Genomic DNA, 26,996 nt, shown 5'->3' on the forward strand with positions numbered 1-26,996 from the left:
TGGGCCTAATGTGTGACGGACCTGCCTTCCATTGGTTTACAAGACAAAAACAAGGGTCTCCCAAAGCATTATGTGAAACAAAATGGATGGTTAGCATCAGAACTAGCGGCGATCAGCGGCCGAAAATTCACAAATTATGGACATAAAGTGGATCAATCTTGGAAGTAAGAGTTTGGACTTATTGCTCAAAGACCCGGAAAAAAGGTACAAGTTCCAGGCGGGATAGAAAACCTCCTGTAGGAGCTACAAAGACCCCAAAGACACCCCTGTGACGGCCAGAGTGTTAGCTTTTAGCTGGAAAAGATGGTAAGTCTCTAGCTCTTATTGCTGTAAAAGTTTTAAAAATATGAATCAGAGATGCTGTTTTCCGTTATTTTTTGTCATATACGACAAGCTCGGGCAGATAGGAAGTTATCATTTTAGTTCCTGGAGATGTTCTCCTTTAAAACTTCCTACATAAATATCTCCTTTTTGTTCATCAGTGTTTGTACCTGAGAGTGTCCAGTCTCCAGAGAGGATCCTTCAGTCCCGCTGACAGTAGCTTCACTCCTGAGTCTCCTGGATGATTGTAGCTCAGGTCCAGCTCTCTCAGATGGGAGGGGTTGGAGCTCAGAGCTGAGACCAGAGAAGAACAGCCTTCCTCTGAGATCAGACAGCCTGACAGACTGCAAACACACAGAACAACACACAGGAACCCTCGGTCGACACGTGGAGCCATGTGTTTATTTTATGTTGGTTTTTTGTCCAGGTACAATTTGGACCAGATTTATAATACATCTTTATAATCATATGCGGTATTTAATTATTCAACAACAAAAGTAAATTGTGAAAAATCCTCATGTAAAGTAATTCTCTGAGTCTAATAACTACTGCCCAAGTTTATCATATCAACAGACACAAAGCTACATGTTAGCTGTTTATCAACTAAAGTTAATCAGAATTTAAATGGTCATCAGTTGAATGGGTTAATGAATCCTGACCTGAGAGTCTCCAGTGTGCAGTGTGGACTCTTCAGTCCATCAGAGATCAGCTTCACTCCTGAATCCTGCAGGTTGTTGTTACTCAGGTCCAGCTCTCTCAGACTAGAGGACTTGGAGCTGAGAACTGAGGACAGAGCTTCACAGCTTCTCTCTGACAGGTTACAGCCACTCAGTCTGGAGAGACAACAGGAAGGAAACAAGTTATTTATTATTATCTCCTGTTGAAAGATATCAGAGTATTTATTGATGAATAAATCCCACTTACAGAGCTTTGTTGGAGGCTTTGACCACTGGCAGCAGCTTCAGAAGAGCCTCCTCTGAAGCAGATTATTTCTTCAGGTCAAACATATCCAGATCTTCTTCTGATGACAGTAAGATGAAGACCAGAGCTGACCACTGAGCAGGAGACAGTTTAGCTGTAGAGAGACGGCCTGATCTCAGGTACTGTTGGATGTCCTCTACTAGAGAACGATCATTCAGTTCATTCAGACAGTGGAAGAGATTTATGCTTCTCTCTGCAGTCAGATTCTCACTGATGTTCTTCTTGATGTACATGACTGTTTTCAGATTGGTCACTGAGCTACTTCCTGTCTGTGTCATCAGACCTCGTAGGAGATTCTGATTGGTCTGCAGAGAAAGACCCAGGAGGAAGCGGAGGAACAAGTCCAGATGTCCATTTGCACTCTTTAAGGCCTCGTCCACAGCACTCTCGTAGAAACGTGTTGATGAGGGTTTTCTTCCTGACAGCAGGTTGACTCCAGTGTTGGTGAATGTCAGATGAACATGAAGAGCAGCCAGAAACTCCTGAACACTCAGATGGACGAAGCAGAACACCTTGTCCTGGTACAGTCCTCTCTCCTCTTTAAATATCTGTGTGAACACTCCTGAGTACACTGAGGCTGATGTGATATCGATGCCACTCTTTCTCAGGTCTGATTCATAGAAGATCAGGTTGCCTTTCTGCAGCTGCTCAAAAGCCAGTTTTCCCAGAGACTTGATCATCTTCCTGGTGTCTGGACTCCAGTGTGGATCTGGCCCTGCTCCTCCATCATACTTGATGTTCTTCACTTTGGACTGAACCACCAGGAAGTGGATGTACATCTCAGTCAGGGTCTTGGGCAGCTCTCCTCCCTCTTCGGTCTTCAACACGTCCTCCAGAACTGTAGCAGTGATCCAGCAGAAGACTGGGATGTGACACATGATGTGGAGGCTTCGTGATGTCTTGATGTGGGAGATGATTCTGCTGGCCTGCTCCTCATCTCTGAATCTCTTCCTGAAGTACTCCTCCTTCTGTGGGTTAGTGAACCCTCTGACCTCTGTCACCATGTCAACACACTCAGGAGGGATCTGATTGGCTGCTGCAGGTCGTGTGGTTATCCAGAAGCAGTTTCCCCCTGATGAGGTTTGTCAGCAGCACACCCACTGAGGTGGACTCTGTAACATCAGTCAGGATTTTAGTGTTGATGAAGTCCAGAGGAAGTCGACACTCATCCAGGCCGTCAAAGATGAACACAACCGGGAACTCTTCAAAGCTGCAGATTCCTGCTTCTTTGGTTGCACTAAAGAACAAATGAACAAGTTCCACCAAGCTGTACTTTTCCTCTTTCAGCATATTCAGCTCTCTGAAGGTGAATGGAAATGTGAACTGGATGTCCTGGATGGATTTGCCTTCAGCCCAGTCCAGAGTGAACTTCTGTGTTAAGACTGTTTTCCCGATGCCAGCCACTCCCTTTGTCAGCACTGTTCTGATTGGTTCATCACTTCCAGGTGGGGTTTTAAAGATGTCTTCTCGTCTGATTGTTGTTTCTGGTCTGTCTGGTTTCCAGCATGTTGTTTCAATCTGTCTGACCTCATGTTCAACATTGACCTCTGCAGTCCCTCCCTTTGTGATGTAGATCTCTGTGAACATCTGAATCAGAAGGGTTTTGTTTCCTGCTTTAGCAATCCCCTCAAACACACGCTGGAACATGTTATGTAAGTTGGATTTGACTTTTCCCTGGCACTCAGCAAGAATCTCTGAATGAATAAAACAATGAAATCAATGAGGATTTGTTCTGGTGAATGTGAGTTTGCACATTTCTGTATTCATGAAATCTATTCAGCCCATTTGACAACGAGGTCCTGAATATGTTAACTATTGTAAAATTACTTACTATTCCTCAAAAACAACTGATATGTTGGGTGTCTCAGTCATACATCTATGAACTCTTCATTGTCCAAATAAACCAGAAGGTATTTCACTTAATTACAGAGGGGATTAATATTTCACAAGCAGTCTCTTACAGTGATATCAGTGCATGCAAATTTTAACCAGCAGAGTAAACAAAAACAGTCAGATTTTGTTTCATCATTTTTGGTTCTCGGGGACACTAAATTTTGTTTCACTTGTGGATGTTTGGTAGCTTGTTCTGTTGTTGTCAACACAACATACTGTATGTATCTTTGTAGTTAAGAGGGAGACATTGGTAACAAAAATAATGTTTGTTGAAGACTGTGATATATAAGTTTGATCTTTTCGTTACATCCATTTTTTTTAAATTCAGAATATTATGACTTACCTGCAGATACTGAGATGATGTTTGATAACTTCTTCACTAGATCAATTCGTTTGATCTTCACTAAAACTATTGTGGTCACTTTAATGATGTTCATACTGTAGGTCTGGAACATCGTATCCACTGTGTTCCTCCTGTTTACATTCTCCAGTTTACTAATTGGGATTGCTTGGAAGTCTTCAAGGGCCCCTTCCTCCTGTAAGTACCACTTAAACTTTTCAAAGTCGTCGGTTACCAAATTATCTAAAATTCCCAAGACGACTTCTTTAGGCGTCTTCATCTTTTGTCCCTGCACAGATCCAAAAGATACCAAAACCAACACTGTCACTTAACAGAATACTTGGGGGAGTTTAAAAATACTAGTAGATTATGTCATGGTGACATTTGTGTAAACAAATAATAATTCAAGATTCATTCATGGATGATTATATAATGGCAATTAATAAACCAAAAGTAAAGATTCTGCATTCGTTCTACTAGACTTCAGTGTTTTATCTGATAGAGTGGATCACTGTATCATACTTGAAAGGCTCAGGCAGTGGATGGAAATGTTTGGATCAGCTCTGGAGTGGTTTTCTTCTTACATTTCAGACAGGAGTTTTTCAGTTATTGTTCATTACTACGCTCCATCATCTAAATCTATGTCTCAAGGTTCTGTCCTGAGTCCGATGCTGTTTGCTTCATACATTCAGCTCTGGTTTCTCTTGGTCAAATAAGAAGTAATTTAAAAGATATCTCCACAGAATCAGAATTTACTTTAGTGTCATTGTAAGGAGATAGAACAAAATTGTGTGCTACTCTATGGTGCAACATCAAAAACATAACAGTAACAATCCTCTGGTCTATAAAGTGCACCAGATGATTGTGAACAAGATAGATGTAAAAGTAGTTGTTGTACATGTACAGACCATAGATATGGAGTCCAGGTGTGTTTGATGCTGCTGGGCAGACTGACCACTGGGAACTTCTGAGCTCTCCTGGTCCACGCTGTGGAGAAATCAGGAAGAATTAGCTCACATTATGCAATGGTGAAGTCCCTTCAGTTGGCCTCAAAAAGATTTACTGCCCCGCATGAAGGAGTTGAAGTATATCGGGTTTCCTCCTGTTCATTATGTACGTCCTTCCTCTGGGAGAGATCCACCATCATGGCCTCTGTATCCACTGCTAGGCAGACAACACTCAACTCTATCTCTCCTCCAAAACACCAGCCACCCACTCCCCTATCACTATCTGCCTTGCAGACATTTAAACATGGATGCAACAGAACTTCCTCAAACGCAACTGCAAGGAATCTGAAATCATCATCATTGGTCCAAACTACCCGCTCCACCCAGACCTCAACATCAACGGCTCCATCGTTACCCTCCACCCAGGTCCACGACTTCAGAATCACCCTCGACCCCACCCTATTGTTCCTACCCAAAGTTAACCAGGTTACTTGGTTGACACCAGACCCTTCTCAGTTGTAACTGACAGTGGGTCTGGGGAAGGATCATTTGCAGCTCATTTCCAAAGGGGCGTCGCCAACGGACGGCACTCAAATGCCTCTGGCCGCAATTGGATAGTCCTTCAACCAATCAGACCAACGATCCGGGTGACATAGCAGCGACAGCGACATCAACGGGTTGCGCTTCGGTGGCCGCCATGTTGAATGTAAACAAAAAGCTGCTTGCCGTTGCTGCGCTATCGTCATTGTGTAAAGCCTCAACAGTTGTCATTGATGTAAAGCCCACCTCAACAGTTGTAATTGGTGCCTTGATTTGGAAAAATTGGAAATGGGCTTGAATGGGCTCTTGGTCAGACTGACTTGCAGAGCAAATCTCAAATTTGCCAAAAGTTTGTCAGGACTTACCCAGGCTAGTCCCTGCCCTCTGCCTCTACTGAAACACTTATCCACGCCCTCATGACCTCCAGACGTGCCTACTGCAATAGCATCCTCTATGGTAAACCCAACAAGATCCTTAATAAACTCCAATATGTCCAAAACTAGCATCTGCCGCAGAGACCACATCACCACTGACCAAGCACCAAACCTGGAGAGACCGGTCTCTGCAGCTGCTGCCCCCTCCCTCTATGGCGTTATATATGTGTCACATTCCTGAGCGAGTAATTGTATGTTTTGAGCACAGAGAACTATATTTTGCAAGCACATTACATTGCATTTTGAACAGAAATTAACATACGCAAAAAATAATTTAGTTTGAGTAAACAAAAACCTACTATTACTACAGACATTCCTGCTTGTATGTCTCCTATTGTCATTTCTTAGTCTCTTATTGGCAGATATCCACAGATCTGAGTGAACTACGGGAACTGAGTGGTCAAAGCAGCAGCTGTGAAATGGTTGTTGGTGTGTTGTAGCTCAGTTTTAGAGCAAAACTCTGCCCTGAACTCATGTTTAGTTCTAATATTCAGTTGTTCTCATCAGACAATATTTTCTGTTGTTTTAGATTTGGTTCGGTCCAATATTCACTTGTTTTGTGTTCATACTAAGTTTGTTCAAACAAACCAAGAGAAGACATCTAGTTACATTGTTACCTTGGTTCTCTTAGTGAAGAGACTATGCCTCCTCTCAGTTAAATATTCCATATACAAGAATGATTACTACACAGATATAGAGATATATAATCTCCTGTTGTTCCCAGAAACCTCCAAAGAAGGCTTTTGTATGTGGTTGGTGATGGTGTGCCAGAGGGATATGGCGTTATATATGTCACATTCCTGAGTGAGTAATTGTATGTTTTGAGCACAGAGAACTATATTTTGCAAGCACATTACATTGCATTTTGAACAGAAATTAACATATGCAAAAAATAATTTAGTTTGAGTAAACAAAAACCTATTTCGTGCACAATAAATGTATTTGCATGTCTTTCTCTGCTCGCAGGTAGACACTGCTGCGCTCTGGTCATGTCTCCCTCGCTCTCAACCTCTTGACTCTGAGCGCTCGACTCTAGACACGCTCGCTCAGATTTTCACAGCGTTACAAGTGTGCCACAAAACCAACCAATCGCAGAATGAAAAGGTCAATTCTGATTGGCTGTTCTCCTCCAATTAGATTGCAAGTAGCAGGAAACAAAAATCTAGTCTTTTTCAGTTTACACCTGTTGGTACAGCAAATACTGATTACGTGGAGCTGTTCGACTAATGTTACTGGATTAAAACACATTTCGGTCAGTATTTTGTATTATTGACTTATATCACAGAAATGTCTTAATATTTGTGTGTACTATAATGCCGTTGTTTAGTTTGACTCATATCTCCTTGTGTGAGTAACGTTAGTTTGACTCATCCTTCACAAGCAGTCTAGCTCACACACTGCAGCCGCCATGTCCTCTGAACAGGCCTCGCAGCACTGTAACTAGCTAAGTTAGGTCTCGCAATGCGAGACTGAACAGCAGTAGACCTGTCACACTATAGCCACATGTAGCTAAGTAGTTTTTAATACTTTGGTTACATTACCATATTTTATTAACCTGAATTATGTTGCTCTATTAGCTTGCGAAGGAGCTATCCGTTGCTGACGCTAATTCATCTCAAAAAGCAGAAACGTTAGCTAACTACTGCCAAGATATGATTTCACTAGAGACCAGAGAGGTGTTGTAAGACTCGTCAAGTGTTGTCATCTGTTTACGCTGTCTTACAATGAAACCATATCTTGGCAGTAACATTAGTTAGCTACTGCTTTTTGACATAAATTAGCTAGCTAACGTTAGCATTAGCAACGGATAGCTACTTTGCAAGCCAATAAAATATAGCCTTGGCAAACAGAATTAAGGTTAATAAAACACGATAACTATGTAACCAATATTACAAACTTCTTACAAGTGGCTGGATTGTGACGTTTTAGGTGTGTTTGGATGAATATGTTGGATGCATAGCTGGACTTTATCCATGCTGGGCTAATGTTAGATTGCTTGTGAAGAATGACGTTGGTCACACACACGGAGATATGTAATTCAAACAACGGTATTGTGATTAACACAACTATTAAGGCATGTCTGTAATATACCGGTCGGTCAATAATATAAAATACTGTAGATCAGTGCTTTCCAACCCTTCTGGTCTGAGGTTCCCCCCACAGCCCTGTCATATAAACTCACATACCCCGCCCTATCAACTCCCAATGTGTTCACACTATTTATCATATTAAAGTGAATATTCTTACATTTTCATGCAATTGAACTGTAAGATTTCGGTTGGTTTCGTCAGAAATTCTACTAGCTAGCTAGGCCTTTTACTTGAACTGTGGTTAATGTTTCAAAATTCATCCATTACTTTTAGCTAATCATTTCAACTGTTAGCTAAGTCAGTAGGCCACTTTTAGCTGTTTATTTCTACCATTGATTACTTCGCTATGTGTTTAAACATATGTGTTGAGCTGTTTTAGCTGATATATTGTTTACACATACACCCAATGAGACAACACTACTTCTAGTTTATTGGAGGTTTCAGAACAACTCACCTCAGCCTTCGGTTCTTTATTTCAATATGTTCCTCCCTTTCCTTCCGTCTTCGCCTCTTCCTTCTCCTCTTCCTTCTCCTCTCCTCCATTTTATTTGTCCTGTCCCTTACAGGTCGCCTCCTTTTTTAAAGTAGTGTTGGACACAGAGCTGAGTTCAGGTTCAGGTTCAGGTCCAGGTTCAGCAGGATCTGGTCTCTGATGGGTCCTGTTAGAAAGAGAGGAAGACCACTTTTTAATCTCCAGAAACAGAAGCTCCTGGAGAAAGAATGATTTCTACTCTCTGCTCATCCTGCTCTGTCATTCATTCTCTTTCTGAGAGAACAGGAACATTGGAAAGACTCCAGGACTAATGTCATCTTCAAGGCCGGATTTACCACCGGGCCGATTGGGCCGGTGCCTGGGGGCCTCCAAGACCCCACTAACTGTGTGGCCTCATCTTTTTTTTTTATTTAAAATTAAATTAAAATAAAATTAATTAATTAGTGTGTGTTTGTGTGTATGTGTGTTAACAATAATTTAGTTGCACACAAAAAAGTATCATGATCAGTTTTTTGGCTGTCGGCTGTGACTGATGACTACGAGTCAGGTTACCGCGGAAACTGTTGATAGCGGCAAGACAGGCGGTGGAGGATAGAGTGAAAGAGAGTCGAGGACATTGACAGAACAAACAACATGGATAAAAGACGGTGGAGCAGCGGAGCCACAAAACGGAAAGCTAAAAGGGAGAAGGATAGCAGAGAGGATTTAATAAGGAGTAATATTCCAACCATCGACTTTTTTCAAAAGTCGTCTCAACGCTAATAAAGATCCTGGCGGCGCCTGCGGTGATGCTAGTGATGAGGAGTTTAGCACCACATCCAGCCTTCCTATTTCAGATGAACAATTAGAACATCATCAGCACCCTGAGCATCAGCAGCACGACACGACAGAGAACCACAGCCCGGGTGGAGTGACAGACGCCTGTTTAAATGCCCCCCCCCCCCATGGTCTCCGACTCCGCTGGCGCTTCGGAAGGGACTGAAGGCGGCAGAGACCCGGCAGTACGTAGCTACGTTACCAGTTTGACAGCCTCGTTGATCAGACCAGATACGCGGTCTAGGCTTATCAATGCATCATATGTGGGAGTCATTCTCTAGTTGAGGGTACTTTCACGTCATATTACACATAATATTTTAAAAGTAGCCTATATCTTTTGTCTTTTCCCGTCAGTTCACTGCAGAGAATCGGTGAAGTATAGCTTTGTTGTTTTTAATATTTTTAGAACCTTCCGCTGATTAAATCACTTAGGCCTATTCACAAGATGTTATGTTTTTTTTTTTTATTTGAATGTTATTACAGTGTGTTGGTCTTACCAGTGAAGAATTAGTTTGCTGTGTAAGACAGAACGTGATCATTCATATCAGACAATCGGACAGCGAGCAGGCATCTCTGCAACGCCAAAATCACCTAACTGTAGGTCTACTTATTTAATACGGGTTTTGTCACCACCAAATATAATAATTTCTGCAGATAATGTAATACAAAAATGATAAATAAATAAAGTAGGCTATACTTCTTTCTCTAATATGTAAAGTGTGCAAATATACATAAACCATAAGATAATACTGATACTGATACAGATTTTAAGGTGGAAGAAAGCAGTTCTGGTGATTTTTGATGACATGCTTTTCAAAGAAGAGGTTGCTGTCAGAAATAACTCCTGATGGTGGAGATGTGTGAGGAGGGAGACAGAGTGGAGTTGTAGATGGTGAAGTATCCTGATGGTGTAGATGTGTGAGGAGGGAGACAGAGTGGAGCTATAGATGGTGAAGTATCCTGATGTTGATGTGTGAGGAGGGAGACAGAGTGGAGCTATAGATGGTGAAGTATCCTGATGTTGATGTGTGAGGAGGGAGACAGAGTGGAGCTATAGATGGTGAAGTATCCTGATGTTGATGTGTGAGGAGGGAGACAGAGTGGAGCTATAGATGGTGAAGCAAAAGTTGTGCGATGTTTTGAAGAAGAATTTGGGACCGATGATGATTGTGTCTGATTTGTCACAGCTAAGTTTGAGAAAGTTGGTTTGCATCCATGATTTAATTTCACTGAGGCCAATGGTCAAAGTGGAGTGAGTTGCCGTGGTGATGGATTTGGTGGAGATGTAGAGCTGAACAACATCGGCAATGGCGTTACATTGTCAGGTGTCATTACATATCAGGAAATTATGACATAGAATAAAATAGTTGCCATACATTAAGTTGTGCAACTTAACTTTGAGAACTACATTTCACGCTGAGAGTGAGCTGTATAGGCCTATACGTATATATAAGTTATACGCAACCTATTTTCATTCATATATTTGAAACACAGCTCTGTTACACTTTAGGCCAGTAGATGTTGATCATCTGTTTCTCCGTGAAGGGGAGAGACAGTGAGAGAGAGTAAAAGTGGTGCTCAACAATCAGCTGTTTTTCCGAAGTCAGCTCTATAGGCTGTAATTTCATAGATTTTAATCTGCTTTATTGCAATAAATTCTGTTGATTTTGTTCTGTGATAGTTTCAATTTTGTCCTTTGTTTTATAGATATTTATAGAGTCACAATTAACATCACAAGAAATGCAGTTGGAGAAAGTGGTTTTGTTTTAAACTAAAGAAAAACCCACAGCTTACATTTATAGTTTCTAAAAATGTAGATGCTGTGTGAGTTTAGGCCATAAATTCTGAGAGGGGGGGGGGGGGGCCCCAAGATGTTGTGCCCAGGGGCCTCTGCTTTCTAAATCCTGGTCATCTTTCTGTCCTCTAATGGAGACAAGACTCTAGTATGACAATCAATCTCACCTTTCTGTCCTGTGCATCTTCCTCCACACATCACTACAACAGTAACAGAGGCATTTAGGTCTCTACATTTTATTGTGAAAGGTTCCAGAGGAAACAGTAGAGTCCTGTTGTGTCTGACTTTACGCTGGTGGAGACGATGGTTTGTTTTCTGACAGCAGGAGAAATTTTCACAATAAGAGCTTTGTTTCTTCTCTCTGTGTAACTGTGGTTGTTGTTGTCAGAATGCAACACGAGGAACTTTCCACACGTCTGTAGAGGTTAAGAGTGCTTTTCACTGATTGGCCACAGGAAGTAAAAACGTCATTCTCTGCAACAATATGATGGTTTTACACACACACACACACACACACACACACACACACACACACACACACACACACACACACACACACACACACACACACACACACACACACACACACACACACACACCTTTTTCTTACCGCCTTTAGAAAAACAAAAACTGAATTTAAACTGTGCTGTGTTGATAAAGGTTTGTTGTACTGCATTACCCAGAAGTCTTAGCATGCCAGAAGCACAGGAAGTGAACAGTGTGTTTGGTGCGAGGAGCGAGTAGCCTACATGTGTTGAGTAATAAAGAGTTCTCATAAGTAAGCATGCTGCCGCGCCCAGTTTGTCATACATAAGGAACAAACATAACATGGGGTCAGATAATGTTTAAAGAGTACCCCCCCCCCCCCCCACCCCCCGTGGTACAGACGGAGAGACGAAGTGTTCCTCTTATTTAGCGTTTCTGCTGCTAAACGCATATATCATAAGAAATAAAGGATGTATAAGACAGAAATAAAGGATCTATATAAGACAGTAACACTCCCAGATACCTACACAACATGGTGGCGGATCTTTGTGAAGACGCCAGTTTGAATTAATCACAAGTCCAGTTGAGTTGGTTTCTCTGCAGCTTTCTGCTCTTAAACTAAACTAACCACAGCTGGAGTTCACCAGTCAAACTTTACAGACATTTTATATATATATATATATATAAACATTACAGACATTAGAGTTAAATTACCTTCAGCTGGAGCTTCACACGGAGAGAAAAAACTGCATCACAAACTCTGGAAAGTGGAAGTAAACTTAAAGTAAAGAGGAACCATGCAGAGAGGCGGAGCATTACCAAATGTAGTAACACACAGACTGCATCAAACTGAGCCAAAGCTCATTCTCGTCTCCCTCCTTCATTTTACAGTCCAATGGTGGCTAGAACGGCTCCGGGTCAAACGTCAATATGGAATGTATTAATCTGCCTTATTTTTTCTCACATTAATTAATCAAAATGAACGCGTTATTTTGACAGCCCTAATACATACATACATACTGTATATATATATATGTTTTTTCTAGGTCAAAATGTTAAATGAAAACGTTTTTGTAGATTCTTTTCTCAGATTATACATATTCCATATCTGTGTCTGAAAGTTTGGAAAAACCAGAGCAGATATCACTCAGAAAGAAGTCCAACTGTAGGTGTTACTTACTTACACACACACACACACACACACACACACACACACACACACACACACACACACACACACACACACACACACACACACACACACACACACACACACACACACACACACACACACACACACCACACACACACACACACACACACACACACACACACACACACACAATGTGACGTGTTTTGTCCCAAAAATGTTCTGTTAAATATGAAACACAACAAACTAAAACACAGCAGGAAATCTCCATATTTCAGAGGCTGAAGACAAAGACTCATGGATTATTAGTGGTCACACACACACACACACACACACACACACACACACAGACACATACACACACACACACACACACACACACACACAGACACACACACACACACACACACACACAGACACACACACACACACACACACACACAGACACATACACACACACACACACACACACACACACACAGACACACACACACACACACACACACACACACACACAGACACACACACACACACACACACACAGACACAAACACACACACACACACACACACACACAGACACACACACACACACACACACACACACACACACACAGACACACACACACACACACACACACACACACACACACACAGACACACACACACACACACACACACACACACACACACACACACACACACACACACACAGAGACACACACACACACACACACACACACACACACACACACACACACACACACAGTTTACTTGTGATTTCCAACTGATTTTATGGTCAATTATTACCTCTAGTAAGGTGCGTTCATAAACTCTCTCTAACTCTTCAGTTTCTATCCTTAAGCTTTCATGAGTTGTTAAATGTGTTTTTCGATTTCCAAAAATCATAAACTTTGTTTTTTTTTTCAAATTTAGAGATAACTTGTTTACATCAAACCACAGTTTCAGTTTACCTAGTTCTACTGTCACCTTGTCCGTTAGCTTTTGTAAACAGTCGTACAGAAAATGTTAGTATCATCTGCAAAAATGACATATTTCAATATATTATATACATAATGAATAATTTTGGTCCAATTATCGAACCCTGTGGCACGCCACACGAGATGTTAACTAACTTGGACATGGCATTTCCCACTTGTACATACTGTCTCCTATTTTTGATGTAGCTCTTCAGCCATTCCAGACCTACACCTCTGACTCCAAACCTTTCCATTTTTTCCAGCATAATATCATGGTCTATGGTATCAGATGCTTTCCTGAGGTCTATGAACACTCCCACTGCAAACTTCTTATCATCAACTAAACCTGTAAGTTTTACCATAAGTTCCATCAAGGCCATCGATGTTGATCTTCTTTCTCTAAATCCATATTGACAATCAATTAATAGATTATGTTTTTCCACAAAGCAGCCAGTCTTGCAACAAAGAGTTTTTCAAGTATTTTTGAAAATTGAGTGAGACCGGTCTATAATTTGTATATAATTTTTTTATCTCCAGCCTTGAACAGTGGAATTACTTTTGCTGTTTTCATTTTGTCAGGGAAACAGCCCAATTGGAATGATCGGTTACAAAGGCACTACGATGTCTGAAATGACTTCTTTTACCATTGTCATGTCTATCCCATTCCAGTCTATGGATTTCTTGTTTTTGAAATTGTTTTTCAATTTATTCACAAGTTCAATCATCTAAACCAAATTGTAAAATGGTCGACTGGGGAGTCCCAGCTGCACCCCTCATCCCTGTATGCCAAACAACTACAGCGGATAGCTATGGCTATCAAAGAAGATAGCCTACACCCTCTGAATAGGGACTTCCAGTCTCTCCCCTCTGGACGGAGGCTAAGAGTTCCTGGTTACAGAATTACAAGATTTAAAAACAGTTTTGTACCAGCGGCAATTACTCTGTTAAACAAACGGTAAAATTATTTGCACAAAACACACAAGCACTTTGACCATGTACCATGTTTTCTATTCCTTTTTATTATGTTTTACTACCTGTTTTTATATGTTTTAATGTTTTGTGTGTTGCATGTTATGATAAGGATGTCCCACCTCTCTTAGACTGTAAAACAATAATATATAATAAAGTAACCTAACCTAACCTCATTCTCTCCCACTTTTCTCAGGAACATTGATTCAGAATTTCTGGCTCCATAAAATTGTTCTACACTGCCCCCATCTGGCGGTATAATTTCCCCTGCCAGATTGGGGCCTACTGTTACAAAAAACTTATTAAAACCTTCTGCCACTGCATTCATGTCATCGACAACTTTTCTGTTGTCAATAAAATGACTGGAATATGTGGTACCAGTTGATTTTTTACTAATAATTTTATTTAGTATATCTCATGTTCCCTTAGTGTTGTTTTTATTGATTTCAAGTTTATTATCAAAATACTCCTTTTTACTTTTTCTTATTATGGTGGTTAGTTTGTTTTTGTATCTTTTATATTTGATTTCTTTGTCTGTGGATCTATATTCAATAAATTCTTTGTACATAAGGTTCTTTTTTTTTTTTACATGCATTCAATATACTCCTGGTGAGTCAAGGCTTATCCCTACTTTTGTTTTTCCATTTGCTTTGCATGACTGGACAGCTTTTGCTGTAAAATACTAGGAAGGAGTCAAGAAATGTATCGTACGCGGTATTTATGTCCTTGGCCTGTAAAACATCACTCCAATTGTGAGACATTAGATCTGCTCTGAATGCATTCACGGCTTCAACAGTTCTTATTCTTCTGTATCTAATGTTGCTCTCATCCATTAATTTATGATTACAGTCGTATATGGCAAAGACTGGTAGATGGTCAGTAATGTCCTCCACAAGAAGCCCACTTACTACTTTATTCTCCATACTATTTACAAATATATTATCTATAATTGTGGCTGAGTGTAATGTAATTCTACTTGGTTTTGTTATTGTGGGATATAGACTCATTGCATAAATAGTTTCCATGAAATCATCTATCGCTGATTGCTTGTTTGGGTTCAGTAAGTCTATATTGAAGTCCCCACATAAAAACATGACCTTCTGTTCAGTCTTTGCATACAGTTTTTACATCCAATCCTTGAACATAGTTATGTCATAACTCGGAGCCTGATAAACACAGCTTATCATGATATTTCTGTTTCTGCTCATAACAATCTCTATAGTTATGCATTCACAAACATTCTCCACAGCCCCTGTCAACCTGTCTACTACACTATAATTTAATCTTCTATCTACATACAGCGCTGTTCCTCCTCCTGCTTTTTCTGTTCTGCTTATGTGTTTTGACCCATATCCTGGAATTTCATATTCCTCACTCCTACCATTGCCAATCCAAGTTTCAGAAATTGCTATAACACTGAAAGGCCTCTTAAATTCACTTAGGTAATCAACTATGTCCTGGAAGTTCTTATTTAAGCTACGACTATTGAAATGAATAATTTAAATGTTGTCTTCTACTTTAATATCATTGTTAAATTGGTCCACAGAAAAATAATTACAATTGTCTAAATTGTTAAAAAAAAGTTAATTTCCGGATCTGAACACTAACTACAAGTAGACTTGTTGCACCCACCAGACTCCATGTAAATAATCAGGACTTTTAGCGTGTATAGAGCCAGCATATTTCCACCAGACTCCATGTAAATAATCAGGTCTTTTAGCGTGTATAGAGCCAGCATATTTCCACCAGACTCCATGTAAATAATCAGGACTTTTAGCGTGTATAGATCCAGCATATCTCCACCAGACTCCATGTAAATAATCAGGACTTTTAGCGTGTTTAGTGCCAGCATATTTCCACCAGACTGGTGACAGTCTGGTGGAAATATTCTGTCCATTCACTGGACAGAATGACTGCAAAAGGAAAAAGGAAAAGAGGATCAGAATATCAATCAGTGGACTGATAATCAGCGAGGTAAGGTAGCAGTTTGTACCCTTTAAAAGTTAAGTCAAGTTAAGTTATGACCCTGAAATAAAAAGGTCCTAAACGTGATGCCCAGGGCTCTGACTACGTGCTGAGAAAAAGCCAGGCTACGGTATCTACGGTATCTACAGTAGCTACGGTAGGTACGGTAGATTTAGAATCCTTGTTTATAGCATTATGTCAAAAAATATATATATTTAAAAAAAAAATTATATATGTAGTATATAAATAATATATATTTAATATATATAATTTAATATATATAATAAAAAATAAAAAATGTATTATTAATATTTAATACAATTTAATAAAAAATTGTATTAAATATTACTATTATATTCTTATATACAGTCTATGGCTTGGATGTTATTAAAAGTAACGCTAAAATAATTAGAAAAAGATCGTCAACAGCAAACAAGTATGGATTAACCCCCCCCCCATCCTGGAGTTTTAAAAGTTAAACAGAAAGACCACAAACACATCACGGTAACTTTATGCTTTTATTGTGAAAAGAGACAGAATTCAAAACAAAACATGACAGAAGTCAACGGCATTTCTACAATTTGATGATCACAGCTTCCATCTTTAAAGAAATTTACAATGTTCACCAGGAATCTGTTCAATCATTCTGAATTATTTTATACAAAGTTCATTCATTAGTTTAGACGGCTGAGAGAATAATTGGCTCCCCCCTACCAAACCTGAGTGAACTATACTCAAGCCGTCTTCTCACACGGGCCACAAACATCAGGCAGGTCACCTCACACCCCGGACACTCCCTGTTCACCCCCCTCCCCCCAGCACACGCACAGACTCCAGAACAGCTTCTTCCCCAGAGCTGTGAACATATTACAGAAATCATACACACATCCACGCATACAAACATAAAAAATAAAATAAATAAATAAAAATACACACATCTCTTACCCCCTCAGTGCAATCGGACTCTGTGCAATAACTGCTGTGACTGTTTTTAGCTGTTTTATCTATTTATTGAGAATGTGTTAGTGAATGTGCATATGTGTATACGTGTGTATGTGTATGTGTGTGTATATATATATATATATATATATATATATATGTGTAACTGTGGCAGGGGGGCGCGTGTAGTCAATGACTAGAAGTTATGTACAGCGTGCCTCGAAAAAACAACAACTGTTACGTTATTCTAACGCTAACATAGCTTCCTTTTTAGCAGGCCCCTTAAATGCTTGCTATTAACTTGTTTGAAGGTGGTTCTTCTCAAAATTGACAGTGGTGTGTTCATGACACTAACGTTAACCATTCAACTTCGAATTGATTCCGTAATCTTCTCTGAGCTGAAAGCCGGTAACATTAGGCTAACTTTATGTTCGCCAGCGCATGATGATGTTTTGATTCAGACTGCACAAAGAGAAGAGGAGAAGATATACGGGACCGTTGTGAATGTGTCTCTGAGAGCAAATATAGTGTAGTTACAGTAACTACAGTAGGTGCGTCAGAAATGATTAAACCAGAGGGGACATGTAAATAAATGTGAGCTGAACAAGCACTTTTTTTTTTTTTTTTTTTTTTTACAATACAGATTGTTTCAAAGCAGCTTTACAGACATAACAGGAACATGTTGTAATAATATTGTTAAATGTAAATAGGTAATAGGTAATACCTATTGCTTGACAAATAAAAATAAAAAAAATATTTCTCTATATTTCTCATTTTTGCCTATGTAGGAGATCCCTGTTTATTATTATTATAATTGTAATGATGACATGAGTAATGATACATGGTGATATTATTAATACACATGCTTATTCTTTCTCTGTCTCTCTTTCTGCCCTACAGATGGCTGAAAAAGGTGAACGCTGTAGCAGCAAAGTGTGGGACTACTTCTGCAAAGATTCCTCTAATGCAGTGTTCTGCAATATATGTGCAGCTAATGTAAGCCAGGGGTCTATCAAAGCGAAGCAGAAAAACACTTCCAATTTGTGGACTCATCTGAAAACCAAACACAGTGAGCAATATAAAGAGGCACAGCAGCAGAGTGAGGTACAAAAAACTCTTTCTGTTAGAACACAGCAGCCTACCCTGCCACAAGCATTTGATAAGGTACTCAAATGGGGTCCATCAGATCCAAGGGCAAAAAACCTGGACAAAAAAGTAATGGAGATGATAGCGACAGACATCCAAGCTTTTTCTGTGGTGGAAGGTGTGGGGTTTAGAAGGCTGCTGGCTGCTGCAGAGCCTAGGTACACTCTGAAGACAGAAAAGTTTTATCGCACAGATAAATTGCATCATGTGCATGCAAAAGTGGTGATCAAGATAAAGGAGTTTTTGGCTGTTGAAAATGCAAAACATATTGCATTTACAACAGATTGTTGGTCAGGGTCCACTGAGTCGCTAATGAGCTTGACTGCTCACTTCATCGATGAAGAATGGAACAGGGTGCAAGTTGTCCTAAATGTGAAAGCCATGAGTGGATCTCACACTGGTGAGTACATTGGACAGTTGTTTTTAGACATGCTTACCGAGTGGGATATAGACAGTGAACGTGTGCTGCTGGTGCTCAGGGACAGTGGAGCCAATGTTGTTAAGGGGATGAGGTTGGTGGAGATGCCTGACCTCAGCTGCAGTGCTCACACCCTCCAGCTTGTTGTGAATGATGGCCTCCAGGCACAGAGAGCTGTAGGTGACATCCTGGCCAAACTGAAGAGATGTGCAACCCATTTTGGTCATTCAGTCCCTGCCAAGCAGAGGCTTGAAAAAATTCAGAAGGATGTTGGTCTACCTGAACACCGCATTCTCCAGGCATGCCCAACCAGATGGAATTCCACATTGCATATGCTCCAAAGGATGCAGGAGCAAAAGAGAGCAGTGACAGTCTACTCTGGGGACTTTGGACATTTTACATGTCCAAGTGTGGAGGAGTGGGACCTGGTCAAAAAGCTGATCAACACACTGGAACCAATTGAGGAAATTACTCTAGAAGTGAGTAAGTCTGATGCATCTGCATCATGCATCATCCCCACCATTGAGGTTTTGAAAAGATTTCTGGAGACTCAGGGTCCTGAAACTAGAGGAATTCAGACTTTGAGGAAGGTCATGCTCGACAGCTTAACCAGAAGGTTTTCCAAGATTGCAGAGTCCAAAGAAGCAGTGCTGGCCTGTGTGCTGGATCCTCGTTACAAACAGCATCCCCTCTCTGACAGCACAACCAAGAAGGCCAAAACCTGGCTTGAAAAAGAGGCAGACAAACAACATCAAGCAAGCTCAGCAGCCACTCATAAGGATGCCGAGGGATATTCAAAGAAACCTAGGATGGAGAAGTCCCTAGACCAGAAGCAGAATGTGCTTGACCATCTCTACGAGGACATGTTGCAGAGCCAGCAAACAGTGACAGGGGTGTCTGAGAGTCTGAACGAGGAGCTGGATCGGTATCTTCAAGAGCCCGTTCTTGATCGCAAAACAGGTTTCACTATTTATTTTTCAGTGATATCAAATTAAGTTATGCTTTTGTATATTAAGTATATAACATTTGTATTTGTCATCATCATCATCATCATCAGGTGACCCCCTGCAGTGGTGGAGGCAAAACGCTGGCCGCTTCCAGACTCTGGCTCCATTGGCCAGGAGGTTTCTCACTCCTCCACCTTCATCTGTCCCTAGTGAGAGGGTATTCAGCACTGTGGGGGCCATCTATCAAGATAGGAGGAGCTCTCTAACAGGTTCCAAGGCAGAGATGTTGTGCTTCCTGTACTACAACCTGCCACTTCTCAACTGGCAGTACTAAGGAGCACCCTGTTCAAGACATTTTTCAAAACACTGTTCAAATATTAAAGTTCAGAGCAAGACAGAGTAAAAGTCTAAAAGTATAATTTGTAAAAAGTAGTGAAGGAGGAAAACCTCTTGCCTGTGTGTTGTATATATTGAAACATTCTACATTGTTTTAATTATATTTTGGTATTACTTATTTTATATTTTATATTTATTTATTTTAAATGTAGCTATACATTTAACTTATTTTAATTTTATTTTCAATTCATTGACATGGTTTTGTGGAATATTGAATTTGTTTGGTATAGCTCTTTTACTTTAACTTTAGTATTATAATTTATTTACAGTACACAGACTGTTAAAATCAGCTTCAACTGGAAGTAAGTAAAAGTTTTAAATGTTTAAAACCAGACTGTTTTTTGATCATTAAAAAATATATACTTTTGATGTGCAATTGTTTAGTCATTGAGACTGTAATCTAAGGCTTTTTTTTAACATAATCCCTTCTGGAAAATGTTGTATATATGTGTATATATATTTTTTATCTTCTTTACTCTGTATACGTATGTATGTATGTGCGTATGTATGTATGTATGTATATGGATGTGTATGTGTATATATGTGTATATCTTTATTTTTTTACTCTATGCTGCTATTTGGAGAGGATTGGTCCAACAAAATTTCGTTGTATCGCATACAATGACAATAAAGATCTATCTATCTATCTATCTATCTATCTATCTATCTATCTATGTTTATAACAATAACCTGAGATATTTCTGTAAGTGTGATCCTGTACAGACTCAACTGATCAGCTGTGAGAAACAGGAGGAGACTCTCCGTCCTACAGAGAACACAGAGACACTGAGGAACCAGGAGACCAGAACCTGAACCCAAACCCAGGATAAAGAGGCTGAGTGAATGTGGTGTTGAAGGTGTGGAGGTGGATCAGTGAGTCAGAGGAGACTGTGTAGAAGGACAGAGAGCCAGCAGGACAGTCCACATACACTGCTACTCTACCAGAGACAGAGGAGCAGGAAGAGGAGGAGATGTCTGTTGCTATGTTATTGTGAAAGACATAGTAACCACCATCATAGCACCTCAGACTCCAGGACTGATCATTACGTCCAAACACACAGTCTCCACTGCATCCTCTCCTCCTGATTCTTCTGTAACTCACTGATATATAAACATCTCCTCTCCTCTCAACCTCCCAGTAACAGCGACCAGTCAGACCATCTCTACACAGCAGCTGATACCAGTCAAACCTCTCTGGATGATCAGGATATGGCTGATCCCCCATCACTAATGTCACCTTCCTGTTGTTGTCAGACAGTTTGAGTTTTCTGCTCACCGTGTTTGTGTTGAGTGTGAGTTCACAGGAATCTGACGGAGAGAACGAGACACAACACAGCTGCAATTATTAACCAATCAGCACTTTGATGATGACATCAGAGGGTTTGATGAGTGATGTCACAGTTTGATGAATGTAAGAAAGCTTTTTTGCACACCTCTTTTGTCAGGCAGGTGTGTAGGATATGATCAAAAGTAGTAGATCAGAATTTGTAGAGAAGATCCCGCACACTGACCATTACACAAGCAATAATTTATTTAGAAGGTCTCAGACCTTCATCAGGTAAATTTAGGTTTGATAAATGAAATTAAAAACACACTTACACTTCCTCAGACCTGGTGTCAACCATCTGACTCCAGCAGGCTCCACCCTGAAAGGAGGGGCATTACATCACTCTCATACACACAGCTTCATCTGATCAAATGTAGGGTTGGAATTTATATTCATATAAGAGGGAGAGAGAGAGAGAGAGGGAGAGAGAGAGAGAAAGAGGGAGAGGGAGAGAGAGGGAGAGAGCGAGAGAGACAGAGAGACAGAGAGAGAGGGAGAGAGAGAAAGAGAGAGAGAGAGAGACAGAGAGAGAGAGAGAGAGAGAGACAGAGAGAGAGAGAGAGAGAGAGAGACAGAGAGAGAGAGAGAGAAAGAGGGAGAGGGAGAGAGGGAGAGAGAGAGAGACAGAGAGAGAGGGTTAGAATTTACTCATTTTATATTCATATAAGAGGGAGAGAGAGAGAGAGAGAGAGAGAGAGAGAAAAAGAAAGAGAGAGAGAGAGACAGAAATGACAAGTAGTTTTAAACTGAGATAAACCTTTATTTTCAAAAAATCTAACCTTAAGAAGAGGAAAACAACAGCTAACTCTGCTAACACAACAGTTAACTCTGCTACCAACAGCTAACTCTGCTAACAACAGCTAACTCTACTAACACGACAGCTAACTCTGCTAACACAACAGCTAACTCTGCTAACAACAGCTAACTCTACTAACACGACAGCTAACTCTGCTAACAACAGCTAACTCTGCTAACAACAGCTAACTCTACTAACACGACAGCTAACTCTGCTAACACGACAGCTAACTCTGCTAAAACCAGCTAACTCTACTAACACGACAGCTAACTCTGCTAACAACAGCTAACTCTGCTAACAACAGCTAACTCTACTAACACGACAGCTAACTCTGCTAACACGACAGCTAACTCTGCTAACACCAGCTAAGGACAGAGAAGAGGAGCAAGAAGGCTATGCTACGCTAAGCTAAAGACCAAAAGGCTCCAAACAAAAGGAAAAATCCACAATAGGCTAGCACTGTCTCCTTCCCACTCAAGAGAAGCTGTAGTAGAGTAGAAAGGTAAGCACAAGTTCCAGGCGGGATAGAAAACCTCCTGTAGGAGCTACAAAGACCCCAAAGACACCCCTGTGACGGCCAGAGTGTAAGCTTTTAGCCGGAAAAGACGGTAAGTCTCTAGCTCTTATTGCTGTAAAATTATTAAAAATATGAATCAGAGATGCTGTTTTCCGCTATTTTTTGTCATATACGACAAGTTCGGGCAGATAGGGAGTTATCATTTTAGTTCGTGGAGATGTTCTCCTTTAAAACTTCCTACATAAACATCTCCTTTTTGTTCATCAGTATTTGTACCTGAGAGTGTCCAGTCTCCAGAGAGGATCCTTCAGTCCCGCTGACAGTAGCTTCACTCCTGAGTCTCCTGGATGATTGTAGCTCAGGTCCAGCTCTCTCAGATGGGAGGGGTTGGAGCTCAGAGCTGAGACCAGAGAAGAACAGCCTTCCTCTGATATCAGACAGCCCGACAGACTGCAAACACACAGAAAAACACACAGGAACCCTCTGTCAACAGGTGGAGCCATGTGTTTATTTTATGTTGGTTTGTTGTCCAGGTACATTTTGGACCAGATTTATAATAAATCTTTATAATCATCTGCGGTATTTAATTATTCAACAACAAAAGTAAATTGTGAAAAATCCTCATGTAAAGTAATTCTCTGAGTCTAATAACTACTGCCCAAGTTTATCATATCAACAAAGCTACATGTTAGCTGTTTATCAACTAAAGTTAATCAGAATTTAAATGGTCACCAGTTGAATGGGTTAATGAATCCTGACCTGAGAGTCTCCAGTGTGCAGTTTGGACTCTTCAGTCCATCAGAGATCAGCTTCACTCCTGAATCCTTCAGGTTATTGTTACTCAGGTCCAGCTCTCTCAGACTAGAGGACTGGGAGCTGAGAACTGAGGACAGAGCTTCACAGCTTCTCTCTGACAGGTTACAGCCACTCAGTCTGGAGAGACAACAGGAAGGAAACACGTTATTTTTTATTTTTCTCTCCTCTTGAAAGATATCAGAGTATTTATTGATGAATAAATCCCACTTACAGAGCTTTGTTGGAGGCTTTGACCACTGGTAGCAGCCTCAGAAGAGCCTCCTCTGAAGCAGAGTATTTCTTCAGGTCAAACACGTCCAGATCTTTCTCTGATGACAGTAAGATGAAGGCCAGAGCTGACCAGTCAGCCGGAGACAGTTTATCTGTGGAGAGACGTCCTGATCTCAGGGCCTTTTGGATCTGCTGCACTAGAGAACGATCATTCAGTTCATTCAGACAGTGGAAGAGATTGATGCTTCTCTCAGCAGAATGATTCTCACTGATCTTGTTCTTGATGTACTTGACTATTTTCAGATTGGTCTCTGAGCTACTTCCTGTCTGTGTCATCAGACCTCGTAGGAGATTCTGATTGGTCTGCAGTGAAAGACCCAGGAGGAAGCGGAGGAACAAGTCCAGGTGTCCATTTAGACTCTGCAAGGCCTTGTCCACAGCACTCTGGTAGAAACGTGTTGATTTGTCTCTGAACACTTCAGACCACCACAATGTCCTTTGTTCTTCTGACAGCAGGTTGAATCCAGAGTTGGTGAATGTCAGATGGACATGAAGAGCAGCCAGAAACTCCTGAACACTCAGATGTATGAAGCTGAACACCTTGTTCTTGTACAGTCCTCTCTCCTCTTTAAAGATCTGTGTGAACACTCCTGAGTACACTGAGGCTACTTGGATATCGATGCCACACTCTGTCAGGTCTGATTCATAGAAGATCAGGTTGCCTTTCTGCAGCTGCTCAAAAGCCAGTTTTCCCAGAGACTCAATCATCTTCCTGCTCTCTGGACTCCAGGGTGAATCTGCCTCAGCTCCTCCAGCATACTTGATGTTCTTCACTTTGGACTGAACCACCAGGAAGTGGATGTACATCTCAGTCAGGGTCTTGGGCAGCTCTCCTCCCTCACTGGTCTTCAACACGTCCTCCAGAACTGTAGCAGTGATCCAGCAGAAGACTGGGATGTGACACATGATGTGGAAGCTTCGTGATGTCTTGATGTGGGAGATGATTCTGCTGGCCTGCTCCTCATCTCTGAATCTCTTCCTAAAGTACTTCTCTTTCTGTGGGTCAGTGAATCCTCTGATCTCTGTCACCATGTCAACACACCCAGGAGGGATCTGATTGGCTGCTGCAGGTCGTGTGGTTATCCAGAGGCGAGCAGAGGGAAGCAGTTTCCCCCTGATGAGGTTTGTCAGCAGCACACCCACTGAAGTGATCTCAGTTACATCAGTCAGGATCTCAGTGTTGAGGAAGTCCAGAGGAAGTCGACACTCATCCAGACCGTCAAAGATGAACACAACCGAGAACTCTTCAAAGCTGCAGATTCCTGCTTCTTTGGTTTCACTAAAGAAGTAATGAACAAGTTCCACCAAGCTGTACTTTTTCTCTTTCAGCACGTTCAGCTCTCTGAAGGTGAATGGAAATGTGAATTGGATGTCCTGGTTGGCTTTGCCTTCAGCCCAGTCCAGAGTGAACTTCTGTGTTAAGACTGTTTTCCCGATGCCAGCCACTCCCTTTGTCAGCACTGTTCTGATTGGTTTATCTCTTCCAGGTGGAGTTTTAAAGATGTCTTCTCGTCTGATTGGTGTTTCTGGTCTGTCTGGTTTCCAGCATGTTGTTTCAATCTGTCTGACCTCATGTTCAGCATTGACCCCTGCAGTCCCTCCCTTTGTGATGTAGATCTCTGTGAACATCTGATTCAGAAGGGTTGACTTTTCTTCTTTAGCAATCCCCTCAGACACAAGCTGGAATGTCTTATGTAAGTTGGATTTGACTTTTCGCTGGCACTCAGCAAGAATCTCTGAATGAATAAAATAATGAAATCAATGAGGATTTGTTCTGGTGAATGTGAGTTTGCACATTTCTGTATTCATGAAATCGATTCAGCCCATTTGATGACGAGGTCCTGAATATTTTAACTATTGTAAAATGACTTAGTATTCCTCAAAAACAACTGATATGTTGGGTGTCTCAGTCATACATCTATGAACTCTTCATTGTCCAAATAAACCAGAAGGTATATGACTTAATTACAGAGGGAACTAATATTGCACAAGCAGTCTCTTACAGTGACATCAATGTGTGCAAATTTTAACCAGCAGAGTAAACAAAAACAGTCTGACTTTGTTTCATCATTTTTGGTTCTCGGAGACACTTTAAATTTTGTTGTTCTTGTGGATGTTTAGTTGTTTGTTCTGTTGTTGTCAACACAACATATGTATTTTTGTAGTTAAGAGGGAGACATTGGTAACAAAGCTAATGTTTGTTGAAGACTGTGATATATAAGTTTGATCTTTGTTACATGCATTTTCTTTAATTCATAATGATTATGACTTACCTGCAGGTTCATAGATGATGTTTGATAAATTCTCCACTAGATCATTTTGATCGATCTTCACTAAAACTATTCTGGTCACATTAATAGTGTTTATACTGTAGGTCTGGAACATCATATCCACTGTGTTCACCCTGTTTACATTCTCCAGTTTACTCTTTCGGATTGCTGGGAAGTTTTTTAGGGTCCCTTTCTGCTGCAGGAACCACTTAAATTTTTCAAAGTCGTCGGTTCCCAAATCTTCTAAAATTCCCAAGACGACTTCTTGAGGTGTCTCCATCTGTTGTCCCTGCAAAGATCCAAAAGATACCAAAAAGAAAACCGTCACTTAACATAATTACTTTGGGAGTTTAAAAATATTTGGATTATCAAAACAGACCAGTTTTGTAGATTATGTTATGATGACATTTGTGTAAACAAATAATAATTCAAGATTCATTCATGGATGATTATATAATGGTAATTAATAAACCAAAAGTAAAGATTCTGCATTCGTTCTATTAGACTTCAGTGTTTCATCTGATAGAGTGGATCACTGTATCATACTTGAAAGGCTCAGGCAGTGGATGGAAATGTTTGGATCAGCTCTGGAGTGGTTTTCTTCTTACATTTCAAACAAGAGTTTTCAGTTATTGTTCATTACTACGCTCCGTCATCTAAATCTATGTCTCAAGGTTCTGTCCTGAGTCCGATGCTGTTTGCTTCATACATTCAGCTCTGGTTTCTCTTGGTCAAATAAGAAGTAATTTAAAAGATATCTCCACAGAATCAGAATTGACTTTAGTGTCATTGTAAGGAGATAGAACAACATTGTGTGCTACTCTATGGTGCAACATAAAAAAACAACAATGACAATCCTCTGGTCTATAAAGTGCAGCATGGAGATGATTTTGAACAAGATAGATGTAAAAGTAGTTGTTGTACATGTACATACCATAAATATGGAGTCCAGGTG

At 40.6% G+C, this 26,996-nt stretch overlaps 1 protein-coding gene and 1 long non-coding RNA gene across 2 annotated transcripts; one reads left to right on the forward strand and one right to left on the reverse strand.

Moving 5' to 3' along the window:
* LOC116059159 (NACHT, LRR and PYD domains-containing protein 3-like) lies at positions 1 to 26,345 on the reverse strand. Its single transcript, XM_036007131.1, has 5 exons — positions 26,045 to 26,345; positions 23,713 to 25,507; positions 23,445 to 23,618; positions 981 to 1,154; positions 1 to 665 (listed from the first exon to the last, which is right to left on the reverse strand). The coding sequence occupies exons 1-5, from the start codon at positions 26,319 to 26,321 to the stop codon at positions 479 to 481; spliced, it is 2,607 nt and encodes an 868-aa protein (XP_035863024.1). The 5' UTR covers positions 26,322 to 26,345; the 3' UTR covers positions 1 to 478.
* LOC116059167 lies at positions 4,441 to 18,243 on the forward strand. The gene is made up of 3 exons (XR_004107231.2): positions 4,441 to 4,524; positions 13,288 to 13,292; positions 18,231 to 18,243. It is a non-coding gene; the product is annotated as an uncharacterized LOC116059167 (long non-coding RNA).
* Positions 26,346 to 26,996: the final 651 nt, after the last annotated feature.

The sequence above is a fragment of the Sander lucioperca genome, chromosome 11 (assembly GCF_008315115.2).
Source record: "Sander lucioperca isolate FBNREF2018 chromosome 11, SLUC_FBN_1.2, whole genome shotgun sequence".
Classification (NCBI taxonomy): Eukaryota; Metazoa; Chordata; class Actinopteri; order Perciformes; family Percidae; genus Sander; species Sander lucioperca.

Excerpts from the sequence above, each read along its gene's own strand:
- LOC116059159 (XM_036007131.1), bottom strand. The coding sequence starts at position 26,321 with ATGGAGACACCTCAAGAAGTCGTCTTGGGAATTTTAGAAGATTTGGGA. Across the intron at positions 23,619-23,712 it reads AAAGCCTCCAACAAAGCTCT|ACTGAGTGGCTGTAACCTGT; the intron begins GTAAGTGGGATT and ends TTGTCTCTCCAG. Across the intron at positions 666-980 it reads TGCACACTGGAGACTCTCAG|TCTGTCAGGCTGTCTGATCT; the intron begins GTCAGGATTCAT and ends GTGTGTTTGCAG.